This window comes from Excalfactoria chinensis, chromosome 3 (genome assembly GCF_039878825.1).
Source record: "Excalfactoria chinensis isolate bCotChi1 chromosome 3, bCotChi1.hap2, whole genome shotgun sequence".
NCBI classification, from domain to species: Eukaryota; Metazoa; Chordata; class Aves; order Galliformes; family Phasianidae; genus Excalfactoria; species Excalfactoria chinensis.
The window spans coordinates 42,373,610-42,398,482 of record NC_092827.1 but is presented as its reverse complement, the minus strand read 5'-3'; the positions used below and the strand labels follow the sequence as shown (position 1 = coordinate 42,398,482).

Below are 24,873 nucleotides of genomic sequence, written 5' to 3'. Positions count from 1 at the left end.
TTAGATTTTACTGAATTTATCCCCAAACCAATCTGACTTCACTTTTGCATAGCTGTTTTCATGTGACTTCAATATTCCACTCTGAGGAAGAGATAATGCCACAGCAAAATTTGGCATTCTCATCTTGAGATACACATCAACTGGCAAACAATTCATCTACTTTGGTTATAAAAACTCAAGATGACAACAACTTCTTTGGAGCTAAAATTCTATTAGCATAAAGGTTATCCTGTTTGTCACATACATAGGTACTTCCAAGCATTACAGGTGGTTTCATTCATCCTGCTGCACTACTCTGCAAAAACGATTTTATTATGCTTGAAAGCATACGAAGTTCTCAAAAGCAGCTCTCAAAATAGTGAATATATTTGAAAAAAATTAAGTTTTTCCAAGATTTTACATTGGAAAGACATAGTTAAAAAACAAAACAAAACAAAACAACAACAAAAACAGTGTAGCAAAGCACATATTTTACAAATAAAAAAAAGAAAAAAGAAAAAAGAAAGAAAGAAAAAAACAATATATAAGCAGTAATATTTTGAATGTATTAGTTGTTTCACTCAAATCTCTCTCTGTTCCAACAGTATTTGACTCATCATTATTTACTTTGGATTCACCTAATTGATCATCCTTTGCCAAATCTATGCTACCTGCTTTTAGAAATTAAAAGTTAGGATTACGGTTAGCAGACAACTTTCAGAAGATTCCCTTAAAACTCATAATTTGTTTGGTAAGGATCACTCCATCTTAGGAATGAAATCAGTGGTTTTACTACATATTTTGTTGTATTCTGAAAAATAGCTGAAGTGCAAAACTCTTATTGATAAGTTACAGACATCTGCATGAAACTCCGAACCAATCATACTGCTGGTTCCTTTCCTCCCCCATTTCTCACCAATGCCCTCAGCTCTTCAGGACTATGAGTGCCTGCATTAAAAAGACTCTTTGTACCCAATGTGAGCAAACAGACACAGGCACACTATCTAAGTATGGTTTTCTTCTCTGAAGTCTGGGAGTAAAACATCGCTTATAGCATTGTTACTTCAAGGTATAAACACCTGTTCTAGACAAGACTGCTGCAGTCAGTCATCTCCTAAAATATCCAAGGAGGGTTGGAAGATGTGAGTTTCAGTGCCTTCCTCCTCAGTCATTCACTAAAGAATCCTTATCTCTATTTGTTGAAAAGTAGTTTAAATACACTACCCTACGTAGCAAGTGCAATAGCTGGCACAAATCTGAAATAGTCTTTTGTGAAGTAACTCAGTTATTTTTGTTATGCCGGTAGCAAGAACTGGTAATATAATCAGTAGAGATTTTTTCCACGTTATTCTATGACACACTATTTTGTTATATAAACAGAACTCAATAAGAAAACTAAAACATTCAAGCCTTTCTTCTGAGGGATCAATTTCTATATGTTGCCACTATTCTAATTTCTTAGAAGACTGAACATCTTAAATGCATTTCTATTTTTAATCAGTTTACAACCATAGGATCATAAATTGGTCTGGGTTGGAAGGAACCTTGGAGATCATATAGTTCTAACCCCCCTGCTGTAGGCAGGGGCACCTAAGCAGCAAGTAGCTTGCCTCTTAGCATTTTTACAACCACATGTAGTTTAACATTATTTCCAGAGCAGTAACCACCCCAGATCCATTAAAAATTACCCAAACAACCTGCCATTTTTTTCAATCAGAACTTAACTCCAAATAAATGAATGAACAAGAAAACAGAAGTTCCTATTTCTGATTTTAAGAGAAGGAAAAGATAAAATAATATTAACCTAACAGAAATGCTGTCACATGATAAATAGCAACTGCTGCTAGATAAAGTGTAGAAAATATAATACACAGCCACACTTCATAGAAAGCAGTCATATGTATGCAGAGATTTGTGGTCTTCTAGAATCCATCCATACAAAATTTCTTGCTCTTATAATCTAAAAAGCTTAAGAGACACAATTGGTTTCTTTCTCATCAACAAATAAGTTACAGCTTTTTAGAGAAGAAAATACAGGAAGGGCGGCAGAACAAGAAAAAGTGTTGTTATACATATTATATGCAAGATCCTGAAGAAAATCTCCTAGTCCTAATGCACACAACATGCAGCTCTGCTGAGCTTGGTCAAAGCCCTGCTACAGACATCACTGCTGAACTCAACAGGTATCAGCCTGTGTCTTCATTCAAGCTCTATTTGTGTACAGTGTTGGGTCATGCGATAAAAGACCAGCTGTGAACCCATAAAGGGGCACAGAGATAAAACAGCAGGAGGGTTAGTGCAGAAAGCTCTGCTGCTTTTACTTCTTTGTAGTTAAAAGTACTGGGTGCCAACAACAGACAAAATCAGTGTGAATGAACATGAGGAGCCCTTGGCAAATTAAATCTAGTAACAACCACCTCACCCTGTGGAATAGTGGCTGCTCTTCAGAGATGTTCCGTGAGGCAAACAAGAGAGAATTCACTGTGTAAGGAATGAGTCGGTCCAAGAGTAGAAAATGATCAGGAGCCTAAGGCAAAAAAAAAACTACAAAGTATTGGGCAAGTTAATAGGATCTAGGGATGGAGAAATCTGTATGCATGAACAAAACAGGAGCCTGTAATCCTTTTCTTATTCTTGGTATTTAAGTGATACGCCCAAACGGCTAAAGCTGTTGTGACAGCAAAATCCCACATTTCCCCTATCTCTGGCAAGGTGGAAAAAAGATGAGGAAATTGAAGATGAAGGGGAAAGGAAAGCACAGCTTTTTCGTTGACAGGACAGGAACAAAAATTCTGCCTAGAAAGAAAAATCTAGAGCCCCCATAACAGACATTAAATTAAAAAAAATAAGGGGTGATTTAATAACAATTCCAACATCAGATGTAACAAACACCCTGGAGCACAGGCCTGGAGCACAGGCCTGGAGCACAGGTCTTATGAAGAACGGCTGAGGGAGCTGGGATTGTTCAGTCTGGAGAAGAGAAGGCTCAAGGGAAACCTCATTGCTCTCTATGTCTAGCTGAAGGGAGGTTGTAGTGAACTGGGGGTCGGCCTCTTCTCTCATGTAACTGGTGATAGAACCAGAGGGAATGGCATCAAGCTGTGCCAGGGGAGGTTCAGGCTGGACATTAGGAAATACTGCTTCTCTGATAGTCAGGCAGTGGAATGGGCTGCCCAGGGAGGTGGTGGAGTCATTGACCCTGGATGGGTTCAAGGAATGGATGTTGTGTTGAAGGACGTGGTTTAGTGAGAACTATTGGTGATAGGTGGGTGACAGGTATGGCCACCAATCTCCAGATCTGGTACTGATTAGATTGCCCAGAGCCCCATCAAACCTGGAAATATATACCAGATTAGAAGCTGTTGATTTATGTTCCCCCCCTTTTTTAATACAAATAAAAGGAAATTTTCTGATAAAAACATTAAGACTAATATGATTAGAAAATGAACGGGAAAGACCGGGTGTGGAAGCATTAGAAAGAATAGCAGAATGGCTGTAAGAACAGTATAGGTTGTTAATACCAAGATAAGCGGATCAAAGATCACAGTACATCTACATATCAGCTACTCAAAGTACCAAAATTGGAAAAACAAAGACTACATTTACATTAAAACAAAGGGGAGACTGGAGACTTGCATTGTTGAGAGATGGTGGTGAGATAATAATGCAACAGCACACAAGCTGTAAGATAGCCAACACAGAAACAAAAAGACAACCAGCAAAATCTGATGACTCAGAGATGGAACAGGTTGGAGAGATTCTCACTATTGACAGCTCCCATGAGGTACAGAGGCCATATCCAAATTCAGCATACAGCTGATCTACTTACAAATCACCCAGAAGACACATGGGTTTGATAAGCATCTCTTATCTCTCATTTCATTCCAATGGTCCAAAGAAAGGCAACAAGGCTTGCGAAGGGCTTGGAGAATATGCCCTATGAGGAGAGGCTGAGGGAAATGGGGCTGTTTGGTCTGGGAAAGAGGAGGCTGAGGGGAGACCTTGTTGCTCTCTTCCAGTATCTGAAAGGTGCTTACACTGAGGGCAGGGTTGGTCTCCTCTCACTGGTGACAGGTGCCAGGACAAGGGGAAATGGCTTTAAGTTGTTCCAGGGTAGGTTTAGGTTGGATATCAGGAAAAACTTCTTTACAGAAAGGGTTGTTAAGCACTGGAATAGGCTACCCAGAGAGGTGGTTGAGTTACCATCCTTGGATGCGTTTAAAAACCATTTGGATGTGGTATTCAGGGACACGATTTGGAAGGGTTGTGAAGAGTTAGGGTAGTATGGTCAAGTTGTGGTTGGACTTGATGATCTTTAAGGTCTTTTCCAACCTGAGTGATTCCATGATTTTATATCTGGACAGACCACCTTGACATGTTCAACTGTGTGGCCCTGTTGATCAACAGACTACTTGGATACATGTGGTGTGATGCTCCTGAGTATGAGGTGATGCTTGAGGTGAGGCCTCACCTGGAGTACTGCATCCAGATGTGGAATCCTTAGTACAGGAGAGACACAGACCTGTTGGAGTGCATCTAGAGGAGGGCCACAAAAATGATCCACAGAATGGAACAGCTCTTCATATACCAGTACAATCATGTTGCATTTTCACATATTCTCAAAGAGTAACTTCTTGTGGGGCAGGGAGGTTCAACTAAAGCTACACAATGGAATATTGCTTGTCATTTATCCTTCAGTCATTTTTCAGGACTACCTACTCAACCAGTTAAATCATCAAAAGGAGGAAGACTTGCAAAAAAAAAACAAGTGAAAAAAAAACACACCAAGCACAGTTCATTAAAAAGAAAAGAGACAAAGAGAAACTAATTAGGACAAGAATGTGATCTAATAAATTACTCTGCATGAATAATGATTAGCTTGTCAAAATTCATTCTGTTTGTTCATGAAGCTCACAGCTGGAAGCAGCAGGGATATTTCAGGTCAAGAATGAGGTTCTTTGGCAAATACTACACAAAGAAGTTTGCACAGCTCCTGCCAACACCACGCTTAGCTTGAGGCAATTACTTTCAGAAGCTCTGAAGTGACTTTTCTTTTTTTTTTCCTCCTTACCAACAAAACCAATAATGTAAACAAAAGATTCTGGTAATTCGACAACCAGTTTACTCTTAGTATTACAAAATTAACATGAGAAATTATACAATCCGGAAAATAAAAATGCAAACTAACGAAGTTAATGAGTACTTTGGTAAACGCAACTCAGGAACCAGATTCACTGACATTTCTCATACTCAAGACAGCTACTGTCAAACAGGGTCAGTTCTGTTCTTAAAAACCCTGCAAGGAAGACAGGAGTGTCTTTCTCCCTTAACCGCACAACCATTCCCAGTCCAGGAGTACCTCAGTAAAGTTCTGTTCAGGCAAAAAAATAGAATAAAACGTAAAAAAAGATGCCACACTTCAACACTGGTGACTGTAGTTTCCCTGAGAATCAGAACTAAAGACTCTTCTAGGTAGATGCCAGAAGGAGTTTTGTGAAAAACACTTACTCTTTTAATAGCTTTAATACAGCCAAATAATAACAGTAAAAAAAAAAAAAAATGTTATTAAAAAGATGGAAAGAGTTTTAATTCTTGCTTCAGGAAAAAAAAAAAAAAAAAAAAAAAAAAAAAAAAAGCACAGAATTTCTGCATGGCAAATACATGTTTAGAACTTGTTTTAGAAACCAATTCTTCTAGATGAAAAAAGGCATTTCAGTAAATTTTCTGAGAAATAATACTTTTAAGCATGTTTTCTGCATCTTGTTAAAGAGCTAAAACAAAATTTGAAACTAAAAATTATCCTGCTCTTTCTTGTACATATTTTCTTTCTTTCTTTAAGGAGAACTTTATTCTTCCTCATCAACTTTTTATTCTAGAAAACACAAAAATGAAAGCATTTCATCATAGCATCACATGCTATGATGAAAGTCGTCTTCATGGTCCCATGTGGCCACCTGGGCACACTGCTGGCTCATATTCAGCCGACTGTCCATCAGCACACCAAGGTCCCTTTCCGTCTGGGAGTTTTCCAGCCACACCTCCCCAAGCCTGTAGGGTTGCCTGGGGTTGTTATGACCAAAATGCAGGACCCGACACTTGGCCCTATTGAAACTCATTCCATTCACCTTGGCCCATTGATCAAGTCTATCCAGGTCCCTCTGTAGTGCCCTTCTCCCCTCAGGCAGATCAACACTCCCTCCCAGCTTAGTGTCATCTGCGAACTTACTGAGGGTGCACTCAATCCCCTCATCCAAATCATCAATGAAGATGTTAAACAGAAGTGGCCCAAGCACCGAGCCCTGGGGGACGCCACTTGTGACCGGCCGCCAACTGGATTCCACTCCATTGACCACAACTCTCTGGGCCCGGCCATCCAACCAGTTCTTCACCCAGCGGAGCGTGCGCCCATCCAAACCATGGGCAGCCAGCTTCTCTACCAGAATGTTATGGGGGACAGTGTCAAAGGCCTTACTGAAGTCCAGGTAGACCACGTCGACAGCCTTTCCCTCACCACCTATACACGCATATATAAATATATATGTGTGTGTGTATATATATATATATATATCAGATCAGCATATGGAGAACAGTTAGCAGCAACATGCAGAAAATAAATCTGTGTTGAGTCCTTTTGCTGTTTGATATATTAACAAATCATGTACAAAAGGCAGAAGTGCTGAAATGACAAAACTGTTCTTGGACCAGAGATCTCAGGTGACTGTCACTGTTGCTGTGTTGTTGTTTTCATATAAATACACACACACATACAGAGATGGGTAAATACTAACTTTAACTTACTTATTTCTCATAAAGCATCAAGATGAGGTGGGGTTGCCAAAGTTATCACAAAAGCACATTCAGAACACAAGGAAGTGTAAATTATGTTGAAAAAAAATCTATCCTCTACAACTGATTGTTCTGAAGTCCAAAAGGTATTAAGAGACTTCAGAAAAAGGTATTTGATAAAGGGTGGAGTTCTCCTAAAGCTAACCTGCCAAAGCAGGAAGGAGTATCTTCTAAGCACCTATTACTTACAGTATTGTATAAAGAACACTAGTTTAGATCAGTCTGAAATATGACATAATATTTTTATGTTATTCTATTTGTTTGTGCAAGATCCAGTTATTCGGTATGTAATGTTACAGTCTCTTTCATTGAACATTAAAGCCACACACCTTGTTTTACTAGAGAATGCTGATGAAAAGAAAGACTTCACACTCACCAAATCAAGGCTTTAACACCATACTGAAAGGAGGACTGATATACTTAAGGACAGGGCTGCTAGGAGCAGGAACATTAACAGGCTGAGAAGCAAGCCAAGAGGAGCCACAAGGTGTTCAGCAATGGCAGAAATACACAGGGAGATAATGCCTACAGAAAAAGTAGATCATACACCCAAACTCGACTGGAAAAGTCCATGAGCAACCTGATCTGACTGAAGCCGCTCTGTGAGCAGTGCACTGAACAAGACAGTCTCCAGAGATCCTATCCAGATTTAATTATTCTATGAGTCCATGAACACAGGCGGAACAGCAAAAGACTAAGGGAAACAGGACTGTTTCCTCTAATATGTACTGCCAGGACATTTGCAAGGAAAGACCACAGATCTTTCTGTCAATTAACAGGAGGCTCCACGCTAGCACAGCATCATAAATTGAGTTAGTGGAATGTTTCCACACCATAAGATTCTTTTCCATAGCTACCAGATACAAACAAACACAGCCACATATTTTGACATTTCAATTGTAAACAAAACATTCCACAGTTCAGTGTAAAGGTTTGTTTCCAAGTAGTTCAAGCTGATAAATAACATGCTGATTTTAATCAAGTGTGCCAGCAAATTACAGTTGATTACATATTTGTCAGCAGCTCCCATTTATCTGTGCTTGAGTTGCCATACCACTGAAGATACTAACTTGAAGACAAAAAATTGAGCTCACCTATACAAAAACTATGATCCAGGTTAACAACAATTTTTTTCTTCATTCACAGTCATGCCAGCAGATCATAAGGTCAGTAACATATAAGATCACTCAAGAGTCTAAACTAAAAATTACCAAAGCCTCTTAAGATTCTATGTTCTGTTTACATTCAACATTTAAGCTCTGGATGGGAAGAGATTTTGTGTCAAAATACTGTAACACTGAAAGACTTGGAAACCTGGGAGCATGTGAGCTGAAGATTTTTCCAAGGATTCTGACTTCTGTCCTTGCAGAGTAATCTAAAACAGTTAGAATTAGTATTGATTTATGAACATTAACAGCCATGTGAAAGAAGCTCCCAAATTTACAATTTAGTAGAACTCCTTATCTCTAATCAAAAATCTTGGGCATTTTAAATATATGTGCAAAAAAGTCCATCAAATATACTAGTAAAGACATATCCATCCAATATACTAAGAAAACTAAGAAAGATGAGGATGGATCGAAATAAATTGCTCACCAATCAATATGCAGACACAACCTAACTTCACCTTTCTAACTACAAAAGGAATTATGAAGTCCAGCATCTGGAAACTTGTAGAATCTGACAATGAACATAGTTCTGCTTCAGCTACACTCTGCACAGTGCGATATGCCTAACTGCTGAAAACGCCAGGAATAAGTCATTTGCTGTTTTGTACGTGTCAGCTGCACATATATAGTGCAGGAGAGCCATATATTTGAAATACATTAAATGGACAAAAAGCACAGGTATAGACCTATTCAGATCACTTCTGAATTAAGTTTGTTTTCATTATCCTAAGCAACAAACATTCAGATCTGTAATGGCAAATGCAATATTGACTTCAGTGATCAAATTTCTACTGTCTACAGGTTTTATGAACACAACACACTGCTTCCTAGCAGGAAGAGGAATTTCAGAACAGGAGGCTTTATTTGATTCTGCTTTTACACTTCCCTGAAAATGTGTATATTCAGAAACAGAAGTTCCTGTGTGCAAGAAACAAACTGGTTTTATGTCATAAGTAAAAAACATCATATGTTTACAACCAGTACCTTCGACAGGTGATACTACACAGCTGTTATCTCTAGCATTATCATGCCACAGACTGCTGACTGGAGGAGTGCTCCCATGCTCACCACAAACACTCTCAATAGCCTTTGGGAGTTATGCAGAGCTATCAGCACCCTCTCCTCCAGGGAAGGGGGAGAATGAATGCCTGCACTAACGAGTCTTGGGAGAGAAAAATATGCCTGCACACACACTCTCTCTTTCTTACTGTGCTAACTACCAACAGCTGTAAAACCAGCCCATGCAACTGATCAGGGCTCAGTCTAAGGAGAAGTGGTTTTAAAGGTATAGCTAATGGGGTATCTGAACTGGAATGTATTGAGGATTGTGGAGGACAGTGTTTTTGTCCTTACGGATAAAGCAGGATTTTATTTCATCTTCTTAAACCTGTTTGTGCATCAATAATATTGAATATTTATTTATTTATTTCCCATTATTTCAAATAGGGCTCAGAAAACAAATTTACAGCAGTATTAGTATGGAATTCTGTGGCAACTCAAAATAGAATTCAAGCACGGCTTACTGACATCATTTTGTCCTTCCAGTACACCAATAATAGCATACTTATATGACAAGTATGCTGTACCTTTTTCTCTACCTATTTTTACAGCAATTAAAATAAATGGGAGTAAATCAAATAAAGATGAATTCTCCAAATTGAGGAAGTCTCAAGCAGAGACTCCACAATAAAAGGACCGTCTGGAGGAATTAAGTCCAATTCTCATTGATAGGCAGAAGCATGCTGCATAGAACAAACATGTCCCATCAGAGTATTAAATCTGAGTCAATCAGAGTATTGTCACCCCTTTGCCAGAATCCCTGTGGAACTGTGATCAAAGACATAGTGTAATAAAAGTTCTAATATACATAATGTTAGGAAAAACAATAGGAATATATTGTTTTCTGTACAAAGATCAAAGATTCAACTGAGGTCTAAGAGGCAAGGGCAGCTCTAGTGCTACTGAGTATAAGCTATGAATAAGGAATCCTAACACCTTTTGAGAAATGTCAACACCCAGGGATAGAAGTATGATTTTCAGATAACAGAATCTTAAAGACAAAGCACAAATCCAGTCGGTTATCAAGAACAAACACTTTTGCTTAATTTACATTAAATAAAGGAGAATCAGTAAAACTACATTCATGATGTAATGTCACTGGTTGGACTGTCTAGAGCTAAAGAAAAGTGTACACCTCTTTAGCATCTGAACTAGAAGATCAAACCAAAATGAGCAGGAGCAACTCCAAAACACAAATGGTTCGGTCACGCAACAGCAATACACATTGTATCTTACTCCATATATGTTCTAACCTTGTACTGTCAGAAACATTCACATCAACATCAGTCTTCAGTTCAGCTTTGGTAGATGAACATATTGCTTCATACTACATACACCAAAAGGTTAATCTCTAATAGTTATGAATAAAAAAAGAAAGCTCAGCTTCTGCTCAGCTACTGTTAACCTGTTAATGAGTTCATGAGTTCTGACAGTTCTATAAACTTACAAAACTAATTTCTCTAAGAGCTAAGATCTGCTTTATAGAGCAATTATCCAAAGATTAGCGTTTGGTAATTCAGTTATTCTCTTCAATGAGCAGAAATAATGGGGATTGGTTTTTTGCAGCTTTAAGCAGTTTATGCTCAGTTGCTACCAGATGCTCACAGTCATTACAATGAATCAAAGCAGGAAAATACATTAATTGGATTAAACTGTTACTTTTGCATTTCCTTCTTTCCTAATTGAAAACTGAGAACCATTTTACTTCATTTAATATAAGGAATGTAAAACTAAATGTAGTAAGAATAACCATAAAACTTGTAAAATAACAGGAGCAACTTCTTTTTCCTGCATTTCTTCTCTGATTTGAGAGCCAGGAAAAGCAACAAGTGGCGAACAACTCAGCTGCAGGAACTATAGAAACCAGTGCCTCATAGTGGCAATTTGCATCAACAAAATCTAGAGAGCTGATACGTACAGGAAGTCAGCCCTTACATCGTGCTGCTGAAGATCAACAACAAAGTCTTACGAAATGAACCGTCCAGATAACATTTTTACTTAAAGGGAAAAATGAACACATCCAGGAAGAAGAAACTAAAACACTCTTCAAGGCACTGCTCGTTCCAGATAATCTTCAGTGTCTGGAAAAGGGAGAGCCCAGATATGGACAATAAATTTTAAGACAATAAGAAAGGAGGCCTTTATTTGCATGCAGAACGTTAGGAGTGAGGCTGGTTGCCTACACTTAAAGTTGAAACCCAGCAGCACACTGTTTCCAGTCATCTATTTTCATAGCAACTGATCTGTTTTTACAGAAACCAAAAGCTTTACAGAACAAGAAAGTATAATACAAACAAGAAAGACAATGGATCCTGACATCATTCATATATACCACGCATTAGCATAATGTAAAAATGAGACTACTGATCTGAAGTGCAGGACTTTAAATCAAGAGATCAACATACCTAACATCAAGGTTTTATGCTCAGTTTTTCAATTACTGTTTTATTCTTGTCATGCCTATAGAGTCCAAAAGTTTGTATAAGATCTATATTACAGCTGAACACGTTCAAGTCATACTTGACAGAATACTTTCTAAAGTCTTTTCCTCAGAATAAGAAAGTACCACTAGTATTGTAATTCTGCTAATTCCACTTGTACTTGCTTATAATCCAGCTAAATCATAGTCAGCTAATTTACTTATTAGACAGACAGAGTGGCAAAGCGTTATGTCCTGCCATGACAACTTTCAGAAGAGCAACAGTTTCAGGGAAAGAAATTTCCAGTTTTCAGCTGTTTCCAAAGCCAGGGTTCAGCACAAATTCCCTCTCCCAGACAGGAGACAGAGGCCAGGTGCTGCCAGTCAATTATGGATAGCAGGCACTCTGTAATCCTGCCAACATCAGAACTGGAAGCCAAAAGGATGCAGATAAACAAAAATCACACTGAACAGCTGCCTCTTGCCTCTTGAGAACATGGCTTTAGAACTCTACCAAGGTTAGGTTGGTAAACTGCTTCATCTTTCTTGAGGTATTCCTGCTGATTTTCATTCTGCGTTTCTTAACTTTGCACACCAACAAAGCACTGACTAAAACCATTCCTGGAAAAACTCCCTTTGCCCAGAAACGATGGAGTGATTCAACACCAACAGTGATAACCAAACTACTGAGAGCTATGGAAATGAATTCTAGTATTCCATTACAGGTAAATTCATTTCATAGTTCACTTTCCTTCTGAGGAAAAGAATCACACAGAAGTATTGGCCACACAAGCCCTGCAACAGCCTATTTTTTACATGCACACAAACTAAATCCTAGAGCAATTAGAGGCTGAAGTTCATACAAACCACATGAAAGACAGCCTGTGGAACACAACTGAATTACCAGCTACAAACAACGACAGAGCATCAAGTTCTTTGAAACTCTGAAATGGTGTGAATGTCAGGGAGCGTGGATTCTGCTACTGCCAGAGTTAAGACTGTACTATGTAACAGGTATTCATCAGCATGACATTTTTGTTGTGCTCATCAATCAAAATGGAATGCTCTGGATGTGATAGAACACTGAACGAGATTCATTTTCCACATTAAAATATCTGAATGTGTGAGTGAGAAGTTGAAGTTCCCACAAGAGCTGGTGGAGATCTAGTTAACTAGACTACGGTAACCAGCAGAGTTAATCAGCCTACACTGAACTAAGAGCCTGCCGAGTAACTCTCCAGATTCCATCCAACAAATGACTGAATTTCCACTGACTATAACCTGCAAAGCAAATCCTGTACCTTGCCAGATCTCTCCTGAAGGAATATCACTCATTTTGCAGCAGTGGTTGAAAACATCCAAGTTACCCCACATTCTAATGCAGGGGGGGAAAGAAGATAGGTGGCATAGTGAGTAACTATGTATAGTTTATCTATTTGTGATATGAGCACATGACAGAAATAACTACTGAGGAGAAAAACAAATGCAACTTAATACCTTCAAACCTCTGCTCCTTAAGTCAGAAATCAGCCTATCAGCAAACTTGCTCTAAAACCCAATGGTACTGTTTCAATCACAAAACACTTGCAATCTAATGTGTCTTAATCAGCAATTGAATACTTAATGAATTTCAGAGGTGTCTATCTAAACTAAACCAACTACACACAGAAAAGGCTTTACAGATAAGAAACAAAACAAAACAAAAAAAAAAAAAGAAAGTAGCTGCAGACAAAAGAAACTTCTAAAACCAATGAGAATGCTAACAGTAAAGCACAGCTGAAATCAAAAGTGACACAAGTCAATTGGAAAGATTAAGAGTTTATTTAATCAAGCAAACACGTGTGGGTGCAGCATTCTCATGAGAGTTGGCTAGAAAGGCATAGTTCTACCTTTTGGATAAGTAGGCTTATATTACTTTTGTCTCTTCTTCCCTAGTCCCAACAATTGGTAGATGCTTTTTCTACCTTCCTCTGCATCTAAACTGGTCCCAAACTCCCCTTGCTTCAACTGTCTTTGAAAGCAACAACAAGGCATTCTCTCACCACCTCTTTAGGTTCCCATTAAACATTCTCTCATCGCAAAGCCTTCATTTTTCTCCTCAGCTAATGCCTTACTGTGTTGTACAAAGCTGCACTCAGTGCTTTACCTGAGAGGTTGGCCACTGCAGACAAATAGTCAAGAAAACAAAGAATTTCATTAATTATACATTTTCACATTTAGTGGCAAGATAAGTTTAAAAATAATCAACTACACACCTAAGATCAGTTGCATACAGAGACAGGAGGCAGTTCTGGTATCAAAGACATAGGGAGCTTGAGAAAAGAAATTAATGTACAGCCCCAAAGATTCTTCCACCAAGAAATTTCAAGTTAAAAAAGTAGAGCTCTTAAGCTAATGGAGAGCCCTGTGTTAGAGTAGATGTTCATCTCTGCTAAAAATAATGCCAAAAGTCTATAGTTTGCTAGGAAATATATAAGGAATATGCCAAATATAGTGACTGTTAGAGAAGAACTTCTCCCTCTCCTCTAGTGGAAGTGTTTATAGGCTTTTATGTCATATAGGTCACACATGTATAACCTGAAGTGTTATTAATCCATTAAGCAGGATGCAGAGCAAGTCAGACTCATCTTAAGCCCCCAATGTGAAAAACTATCAGGACTGATTCATGAGTCTGTTAACATGCATTAAGCAGAATCATCATTTGACAGTACAGTACCATAGAAGCACTCAGGAAAAAATCCTTACAATGAAGCAAGACATTTTCTGAGTTAATGGAGTGAATCTGCAAACTAATCACCACATCCACATTACTGTTACCAGCCATTTCTAAAGGCAGGTATAACCAACAACCATAACTATTTTTTAAAGATATTTTTTAAATGCTTTCAATTTTAATTCAACACAAAACCATTCGGTGATACCCATGTCCCAGACAGCAGTCTCTTTTGAAACAACAGAAATAATAACATTCAGAAGGAATTACTAAACTCTACACAAGTTCAAGTAATGAGAGCCCTAATCTTTCTTTTCAGAGCAATACCTTGATAGAACCAATGAAAACTTTCCCAGTCTATGAAAACCATTTGTAATACTGCCATCTCCAGCTCAGTAGGCACTGACCAGCATTCTTCAACAGAATTGCTATACAACCAATAAAAAACAAGCACTCAAAGTTTCCAAAGAATTTGCTACAATTTTAGCAGCGTTGTTGTGAAAAAAATCTGGCTTTTAAATCTACTGTGTACAGCATCCCACTTATGGACCATGTTCAGAAAAATATGCACGTAGTAGAGTAGGTAGGTGAGATACTGCACCAAAACACAAGGGGCAATCTCAGGCACTCAGACTGAATCCCCCAGAAACATGCAGGAGTGGTTTGTAGGTTATCTGCCTTGGAAAATGTTTACATAGGCCATTTTTTATTTTTCAGAAGTAGCACGAATTGCATTACAACATGCTATTTTCTGTGCTTACTATCAGAAAAATAAAAATTGAGAACATCAGAGTGGGCTCTGCTGAATAAACTGTGGATACAAAGACTAACACTGTCCCTATCAATTCTGTTCAGTCTTGTTCCAGCCTTCCCACGAAGTCACTCCATTCTGCCCTTCATTCCCTCCCCATCCAACACACACCTTCAAGGGTCAGTGATTTCACTGCAAGAAATTAAATAGGTTCATTAAATTGCTGCACTATGAGCAAACGATTTTGATATGTACAGAGGTGTGAAAACGCTTTAATGTTCCATGCTTCAACTTGCAAAAACTAGGGTTACTCTGATAGGATTAGAAAATACATCTCAAGCTTGCACATTTTACTTAAGCTTTCAGAAAACTTCCTAGTACTGATTTAATTTTCTAGATCACTGCCTGCAAGCAGCAGTATCAGAAATTATAAGCTGATAGCTTTAATTTCTTTCAAGTTTGGAATGCTGTGTTGGGCTTTTAAGAATCTAAGCCACATAAATTTCCTATTTGTGAAATATTTAAAAAAAAAATAAAAAATGGGCAATTCCAAATTTGCATTTTTGTGCCCAAACCATAAAGGCTTTCTTAAACTACATATATTGAGGTTTGCCATATGTAATGCAAGCAAATGAACTCAACAAATCAATTGAAACAGAACACGAACAACATCACATGTATTTAATATGGAGGGAAAGGGGGAAGAAAAAAAAGAAAAAAAAGAACTAGCAACAGTACACTGACCTACGGAGAAGGTTATTACTCTGAACCACAACACACACCAATGATACATTCAAAGTACACACCAAAGATCAGGTTCTCTATTTCAATCTTAATTGCTTTGATGTCAATATAAACATCAGGTAAAGCACCATTACCACATTTGCTTCTTTGCACGAGAAAACAGCAGCAATAGCAACTGTATTGGGTGTTGGGGCACATCCTGCTCACTATCTTTATTGATGACCTGGAAGAGGGCACTGAGTGTACCCTCATTAAGTTTGCAGATAACAACAAGTTGGGAGAAAGTATCAACTTGTGTCAGGGTAGGAAGGCCCTACAGAGGGATCTGGACAGACTGGATTGCTGGGCTGAGGCCAGTGGGACGAAGATCAACAAGACCCGGTGCCAGGTCCTGCACTTTGATCACAACAACCCCAGGCAACACTACAGGCTTGGGGCAGAGCAGCTGGAAGACTGAGTAAAAGAAAAGGAACTGGGAATGTTGGTAAACACTCAGCTGAACATGAGCCAGCAGTGTGCTCAGACAGCCAAGAAGGCCAATGACATCCTGGCTTGTATCAGAAGTTGCATTGCCAGAGGTAGCAGGAATGTGACTGCCTGCCCGTACCCAGCACTGACGAGGCCACACCTCTAGTACTGGGTTCAGTTTTGGGCCCCACACTATAAGACACATAATGCAGCCCTGGAACATATTCATAGAAAGGAAACAAAGCTGTGAGGTGTCTGGAGCACAAGTCTTATGAAGAGCAGCAGAGGGAACTGGAATTGTCTTAAGACTGCAGAAGGGGAGGCTCAGAGGAGATCTTATTGTTCTCTACAACTCCCTGAAAGGAGACTAGTGAGGCAGGAGTCAGTCTCTTCTCTCCCATAACCAGCAACAGGACTAGAGAGAATGACCTCAAATTGCACCAGGGGAGATTCAGGTTGGATATTAGGAAAAATTTATTCTCCAAAAGAATGGTCAGGCATTGGAACATGTTGCCCAGGAAGGCAGTATAGTCACCATCCCTAGAGGCACATGTTCAAGAAACATTTAGATGTTGTACTAAATAACAATTTAGCAGGAAAACATTAGCATTAGGAGGATGGCTGGACTGGATGATCTTGGAGATCTTTTTCAACCTTGATGATTCAACATTGCCTGTCCAAACCACTCTGAAATCATAGCAAGTGCTTATCAAGAAGAAAGCAACAGCAACACATTCAATCTCACTTAGGTAGTCTACTGACATCACTGTAATCCCATTTTGAACTGAACTGCAATGTTATTTCATGACAACATTTAAATCATTTTCCAGAATTTTTAATTATAACATGGAATGACGTTGATGTCTAAGCCCTGACTGCATGGCCCAAGAACAGACAGGCTTCTGAAGCCTTCAGAGGAAGATACAGGCCTCCTTGGGCAAATGAAATTGGTTTCTCCTTTACATCCATACTCTTGTTGTAAAACTGGATGTCAGATAAGCAGTACAAAGAACAGACTGTGGTCAATAGCAAGCTAAGAAGCTCATTAAGAGTTGACAGTATACAACTGGATGCAGAAAATTAACTTCTCAGATTCACAGTAGACTAGCCAAGGACAACAGTGATCTGCCAGTACCAGAGACTGTACAGACAAAAACCGCTGAAGACCCAGCTCAACATTCACTGAGGATCGCTTTTTAATGAAAACTTTCTTTTCCCCTTAGACTCTTTGGTTCATAAGCATTCAGTGCAATACAGCAAGAGTTCAAGCAATTATTTCTTTAATTAGAAGAATATTTTTTTGTGTGTGTGTTTTAGTTAAGAAACTGTACTTTGCAAGAGAGTAGCTTTTATACCTTGTACAGTGTTCCTGTTCACTATGAACAAGCAATTATTAAAGCTATGCTTTGTTCCACAGGAACAAGATGCAGGACCATAACCAGAGAGTAGAAGTCAATGTCTCAGTGCCCAGATAGAGAACCTTGGGAGTCCACACTGGGACCCGATGCTCTTCAACATTATCATCAATTGTATCAACAGTGAGATCAAGGACACCCTTAGCAAGCTTATAAATGACACCAAGCTGTGCAATGTGGTCAACAAACACAAAAAACAGGATGCCATCCAGGAGAACATCATGAAGTTTAACAAAACCAAGAGGAAGGTCTGGAACTTGGATCGTGGCAACCCTCACTATCAGTATAAGCTGGAGATGAAAGGGTTCAGTACAGCCCTGACAAGAGGAACTTGGGGGATACTGGTGGATGGGAAGCTAGACATGAGCCAGGAATGTGTCCTCACGGCCCAGAAAGCCAACTGTAACCTGGGCTCCATCAAAAGAAGCATAATCAGCAGCTCAAGGGAAGTGATTCTGCCCCTCTACACTGCAGTGGTCTCATCTCACCTGGAATACTCTATCCAGATATGGAGCCCTCTGTACAAGAGAGATAAAGACATATTGGAGAACAACCAGCAGAGGGTCACACAAAAAAGAAATTGATCAAAGTGATTAAACACCTCCCACACAAGGGCAGGCTGAGAGAACCAGGGCTGTTCAGCTTGGAGAAGAGATCTTTCCAGGGAGACCTCATTGCAGCCTTTCAGTATTTAATGGGGACTGTAAGAAAGAGGCAGGCTCTTTAGCAGCCTGTTGCGATAAGTTGAGGGGAAATGGCTTCAAACTTAAAGAAGGGAGATTTAGACTGGATGTAAGGAAAAAGCTCCTTTTACAGTAAGAGCAATGAAGCACCAGAACAGGCTGTCCAGATAGCTGGTGGATACTTCATCCTTCAAGACATTCAAGGTCAGGCTGGACCAAGCTCTGAGCATCCTGATCTGTAGGTGTCCCAACTCACTGCATGGGAACTGGACTAGAAGACCTTCAAAGGTCCCTTCCAGCTTAAACAATTCTAAAAATAAAGTGTAAAGTGACCAAGTTTTACGATCTGTCAACTGTGACATCAACATACCTCTAGACAATAAATTACATTTGGTCACAACAAGTCCAGGTAACCCTACAAGCTTGGGGAGGCACGGCTGGAAAGCTGCCTGATGGAAAAGGACCTCGGTATGCTGATGGACAGTTGGCTGAACATGAGCCAGCATTGTGCCCAGGTGGCCAAGAAGGCCAATGGCATCCTGGCTTGTATCAGGAATGGTGTGGTGAGCAGGACTAAGGAAGTCATCCTGCCCCTGTACTCGGCCCTGGTGAGGCCTCACCTTGAGTACTGTGTTCAGTTTGGGGCACCTCAGTACAAAAAGGACATGGAGGTACTGGAGCAGGTCCAGAGAAGGGCAAGGAGGCTTGTGAAGGGCTTAGAAAAAAATCAGTCCTATGAGGAGAGGCTGAGGGAGCTGGGGCTGTTTAGTCTGGGAAAAAGGAGACCGAGGGGAAACTTTATTGCTCTCTTCCAGTATCTGAAAGGTACTTACAGTGAGAGTGGGGCAGGTCTCTTCTCACTGGTGAACCAACAAGGGGAAAATGGCCTCAAGTTGCACCAAGGTAAGTTTAGGTTGGACATTAGGAAACACTTCTTTACAGAAAGGGTAGTTAAACACTGGAATAGGCTCCCCAGGAAGGTGGTTGAGTCACCATCCCTGGACATGCTTAAGGGCTGTTTGGATGCAGTGCTCAGAGATATGATTTAGCAGAGGGTTGTTAGAGTTAGGGTACTATGGTTAGGCTGCAGTTGGACTTGATGATCTTTGAGGTCTTTTCCAACCTGAGTAATTCTATGATTTTTAGGATACTTCTCTAGTTACATTTTGTATTTGGATAATTAGTGAAGCCTTTTGTAAAAGCAGCTAAAATTCAGATCATGAACCAGAAGAATCTTTACTGACCACTTTAGAAGTAATTTGCAAGAGCACCAATAGTTAAAAATTCAGAATTGAATGAGTAACTAGTGTGTTTTAATTACTGTTCCTCACATATATACTCTAAATAACACAGAAGGAAAAAATTCTGGAATACTCTGAACATGAACAAACTTCAAGCACAGCTTTACTAAACAAACAGGACTGCATAAGATAGTTAGCCAGAGTTCATAAGTCCTGCCTATTAAAGCAACAAGACAATGAAAAGAAACAACAATCTGTAGTCCAAATCTGACTCCCTTCTACCTATGTGAGACTGTGTTCCACAGGATTATCAATGTTGTTGATTGTCACATCGGTCCCTCTCCCACCCCCACCACCCCATGAAAGGAGGGAAGAGGTGACCAGATCTATAGTATCAATAACAGAAAGAGCCGAGTTCAACATCTCAGCAGACCCTTCACTTGTGTGGGAACCAACACTGATGATTTTTAAATTGGTCCCATCCTTGCTAAAGAGTTGCTACTTGAACTTAGCTGTTGCAATAACTCATTCCTAACCAGTTCCCATGAAAATTAAAGGCAGGATATAAAACAGAGCTGCTATTATCTAATAAATTAGATTTCCAGAATTAAAGCGGAATGGTTGATTACAAGGGAATGTTTTCTCAGCATTATCCTTCTTGTATATATTTGCTGGAGGTTAAAATCACAGTAGACTAAGGCTGCCTTAAATGTTTGAGTTACAAAGCAAAAGGTTAGGTTAAAAAACAAAAAGACAAAAATCACTGGTTTCTTCTAGAACCATAGCTAGTGGTTTTACAGTTCTAAAAGAAAGCAATTGTATTATCACTGCTACATTAGCTTAAATGCCAGTAATCAGCGCATCTCCTTTCTCACAATTCATACAGAAAGAAAACTTGAAATTGGACAACTGCTTGCTAAACATCTTATATAAGTGTTTTTATTCAATTTTTTATTTATCTTACTAATATACAAACTAATTTAAAATATTTGTAACTGCAACTTTATCTCCAAATGCTATTTTTGGGGCAGTCTACAAAGCAAACAGTCAACAGCAGGGAATACGATGGCCAGAGGTTCTCTTCAGTGCAACAAGCACTTGCCACAGGGCACAGCCCTTAGCAGCACGGTGGAGCTCAACCAAACCAAGATCCCAGCAAGGAGGACACAGCTTAGGAGGTCCACTGAGCTGTTTCCACTGCAGAAACAGGAGAGAGACCACTTGCCTGGAGGAGGTGCATGCTGGCAGTCATGTCACTAAGTGAAGGAAATGTGGAAGGAGGTCAGCACTGCACAGCATTGGAGATGACAAAGACTGACCAGATCTTCTCCACTTTCTGCAGCTTCTGAAGTCTTAGTCCCCTAAACTCCTGAAGGAGCACATAGTCAGCACCTCTTGGTGTGAATCCAGCAAAGGATCGCAAAAGATGAAGGAACAGGAACACCTGGTTTACGGTGACGAACAGGGAGCCAAGGCTGGTTAGGCTCAGAAGAAAAGGCTCAGGGAGGTGAAGGATATCAAATCAATGTGATAAATAACCAAAAGGAGGAAGCTGGAAAAAAAAACAAAAGCCAAACTCTTCCCCAGTGGTATTCAGTGAAAGGACAGGAAGGAATGGGCATGAAATACAGGAAATTCAGTTTAAATGTAAAAGATACACATAATATATTTATTTACTGTGAGGGTGGCCAAATGCCAGGAACTGCCCACTGAAGCTGTGGAGCCTCACCTCAGAGACTGTGAAAAACCCATCCAGGCACAGCACTGGGCAGCCTGCAGCAGACAATTTCTAGAGGTCCTTTCCAAACTCAAATGTCTTTTGATTCTCTGAAGTTACGGGATTAACTCAAACTGGCTTTACAGTAGATACATTTTAAAACATGACATAATGCGGTTTGCCAATAGCCCACTACATTTATCCATGTATAACAAGTAAATAAAGGAAAAAAGTCCAACATTTAAACTTAAAAAATTAAGCCTAACGACACTGCTGCATAACAGGCTTTAGAAATCAAATCATGAGAAACAAGAATTGGCGCTATTGGGAAACCATAGTAAAAAGAATCATCGTTAAAGTTGGGCGAACAACACTAAGCACTGGTACATCTCACTGAGTCTAGCAAGAAAAATCTATTAATAAACATAAATTTTGCTAACTTCCTTTTTAGACAGCAGTTACTTTGGCTAACTCAAATCAGGAAGGGATTTGAGGAACACCAAAGTACACTGGCCAAAATGGATGAATAAGATGATGATGAGCAGACTACTGGGACCAATTAATCAAAGCAAAGTTGAAAATTAAGCTTTCCACTGTGCATTGCTTCTTCAAAGTCAACTATCTAAACTGAACTACACGCAGGTATTAATAAAAAGCTGCCAAGTAAAATATTAGTTTATGTAATTAACGCAGAATAGACAGCACAGTTTCATAACTTATGCTATAAAAACAACTATACAAATCACATCATCACGCTGTAAAGCATCACTTGGATTATGAAACTCTACCTTTCTTCTCCATATGAAAAATGTTATAGAAAAGTTGAACGATGCCAAAGAAGGAACAGTAATTGTATGAAAGAAGTACTGCATGTGGAACAAAACTGGAAAGAACTGAAAGGTTTGGCCAAGAAAAAGATGCTGGCAGACCTGTGTGAAAATACACACACCAGATCTAAATAACTTCATCTAGAAGTAAGCTGTCAGATCACAGACCAGCAAACCATTTAGATAAGGTCTGTTCAAAATTAAGATGAAAAAGAAATCTTTCTGCTACTTAAATATCAAATAAAGATGAATTCTTTGCCCAAATTTATCTAGCCACACATTGCTGTCAATTCCTCCCCCCAAGGAAAACATGAAGCAATATACAGCCACTGGCTGAATTCACACAACTTAAGTAACACCTATGCTTCTGGCATCATCTGAGTAAATTCGTAATAAGAAGTTTAATTCTGCAGCACTATGGTTAAACTAACAAATTTCGCAAACACCTGGGTCCCAGGAGACATTATCTGGAACATTCATGCCTCCCAGAAATCAGCTTTTCAGATTGTAAAGCTTTCCTTCCCTCCCTTCCCCCACCCAAACCCCCCATTCCTCTTACCCACCCCCCACCCCCCCCTTCTGGAAGTAGAAGATTACTCCAACCCTCCTCCTGTTGACTGTTTTGACTACTGCACCATTATCTAACCGGTCACATTTTTAAGCACAAGGTCCCTATCCTGAGTTACTAGAGAACCAGACCCTCAGGGAAAAAAAAAATAGCAACTCTGTTTCCCAAAGTGACAGAGTAGCAGACACCTCCGCCATTCCTCATTTCTGACTTGAGTGGCTTTCAGCTCATCCTGCAAGTGTTCCCAGCACCTCCTCTGCACAACCCTGCTCACTCCTCAATCAGGCTGAGCAGCTCAGACATCTGGCTCTGGGTATTTGTTTTCTCTCTCTAAAATACATCTGGACACTGGGCATCAAGTGCCTCAGCAGCACCCCATACTTCCAGCTGAAGGACTTCTGAGCACCATACCCTACCCATGATCACAAAGTTTAAACACTAGAGTGCCAACTCTTACCGCTTCATAATAGCATTCTCACTCAGTTCAGTCAGAACACTCGCCTTGGAAACACTGCTATTGAGATGGGGATTTAGGGGTGAATTAGCATTGTTTTTCCTCTTACTTCTCAACATTAGGCCCAGTTGATGTCAATATTGAAGACAACAGTAAGCAAAGGGCACTTCAGAACTCTCTGTGCTGCAGAAGTTTCCTGGAAGGGTTACCCTTCTGCGGGGCTATGTAACTGCTGTACTTTTTAAATAAGAAACAGAGCATTAAAAAACGTTTGTTATTACAGCGTTATTTAAGAAATACTTTAAGTTATGTTCATCATTATTTGTCGTAGAAGTCGTCACAATTACCCACTCGCTATAGCTGGAGAGCCAAAACCTGCCTGTCCTCAGCTTACACAAGGCACAAAACACTTTCCAAGAAGAACACGTGTGCAACACAGAGCTACCTTTGACTTCACGCATACACATGCGGCTAGAATGACTAAGTTCGGTATTGGCAGAGGGGAGACTGGAGCGAGCTGCTATTAACCTCCCGAGCTCCGTCAGCACCATTAGCGGGTGAGCCGGGAGCGGAGCTTATAAAGCCGCACATCCAAGCGCGGCGCGGGGCAGCTGTCGACACACGGAGCGCGGTGCGTTCCGAGCAGCGCCGAGCCAATCGCTCAGACCAACCGTTACGCTCAAAGGGCGGAGGAAAAAAACTTCCTGGGACCACGATCACGCCTTTATTTCCCCACAACACGCGGTGCCAGACAGCTAAAAATACCGCCGCGGAGCGCACCTGCTCCTCTCCCGCAGCTCCGCCTCGGGAGCCAAGAGCCGAACGCCGAGCCCCGGCCCCGCGTCCGCAGCACGGGGCACCCTGCCTCGGCCGGGAGCGGCCCCACAGCCCCTCACCTGTTTTGAAGGCCATCTGCTTGTCCTGCCCGCCGCCGAAGAGCTGAAGCATGGAGACGAAAAGGACCCCGCACGAGTTCTGGATGCCGAAGACGGCGCCGTTGCACCACATGGCGGCCAGCATCACCACCCAGCCCCAGCCGCCCTCGGGGGGCTCGGCCGCCGCTCGCGCTACGGCCGCGCTCTCGCCCCCCGCGCACCGCTCTCCGCCGTTCTCCCGCCGCGCTTCCGTCGGAGGGCCGGAGGCGGCCGCGGGACTCCCCTCGTCCTGCGGCGACGGCCGCTCGCTCGCCGGCGCCATCCTCAGCCGAGCCGCTCCTTCCTCCCGGCAGCCCCCCGCCCGCCTCAGCCGCTGCCCGCGGGAGCTGCGCGCATACCCGCGGCGCTACTACGCTCGCGTGCGCGCCCTCCCCGCGCGCGTGCACGGCCCTTCCTCCTCAGCGCGGCCCTTCCCGCCCCGCGGCCGCCGCTTTATTTTAAAAGGGGGGCTCCCGCGGGGGCGTCAGCGGCGCGAGGCGGCATCCCCCGCTCCGATTGGCTGAGGGCGGGGAGCGTGGCCTCTCTTCCCTTGTGTCCCCCCCCCTCCCCGCCCCTGTAGCGCAGGGGGTGGGGCGGTGCCGCGCCGTGGCGGCGACGAGCGCTCGTGCCGCCGCCCCTCGGGACGGGGACGTGAGGCGGCCAACGGCGGCCGCGTGAGGTAGAGCTGCTCGCGGCTCGGCTCTGCCGCGCCGCTGCTGGGGAACGGCTGTGGGACGGGGAGTAAACAAGCCCCTGGCCGCGCTCCCGAGGCTGGCCGGCTCCTCGCGGGGACGGGCAGTCCCACCCGGCGGTCGTCCCGCCGCCCTTACCCTTCCCGGGCGCTGAGGGGGAAGTAACGATCCCACCTTTGCTGTTGTTTCTGTTCTGTCCGTCAGTCTCCCACTC

The 24,873-nt window shown here is 41.3% G+C and overlaps 1 protein-coding gene across 1 annotated transcript in view; it reads right to left on the bottom strand.

Annotated features, from left to right (window-relative positions):
- Positions 1–24,390, bottom strand: part of SLC16A10 (solute carrier family 16 member 10) — a 56,353-nt gene extending 31,963 nt beyond the window's left edge. The window contains exon 1 of the mRNA XM_072331829.1: positions 23,950–24,390. Coding sequence (XP_072187930.1) covers positions 23,950–24,250 — 301 coding nt within the window. The 5' untranslated portion in view covers positions 24,251–24,390. The remainder of the gene's footprint in view (positions 1–23,949) is intronic.
- Between the last annotated feature and the right edge of the window lie 483 nt (positions 24,391–24,873).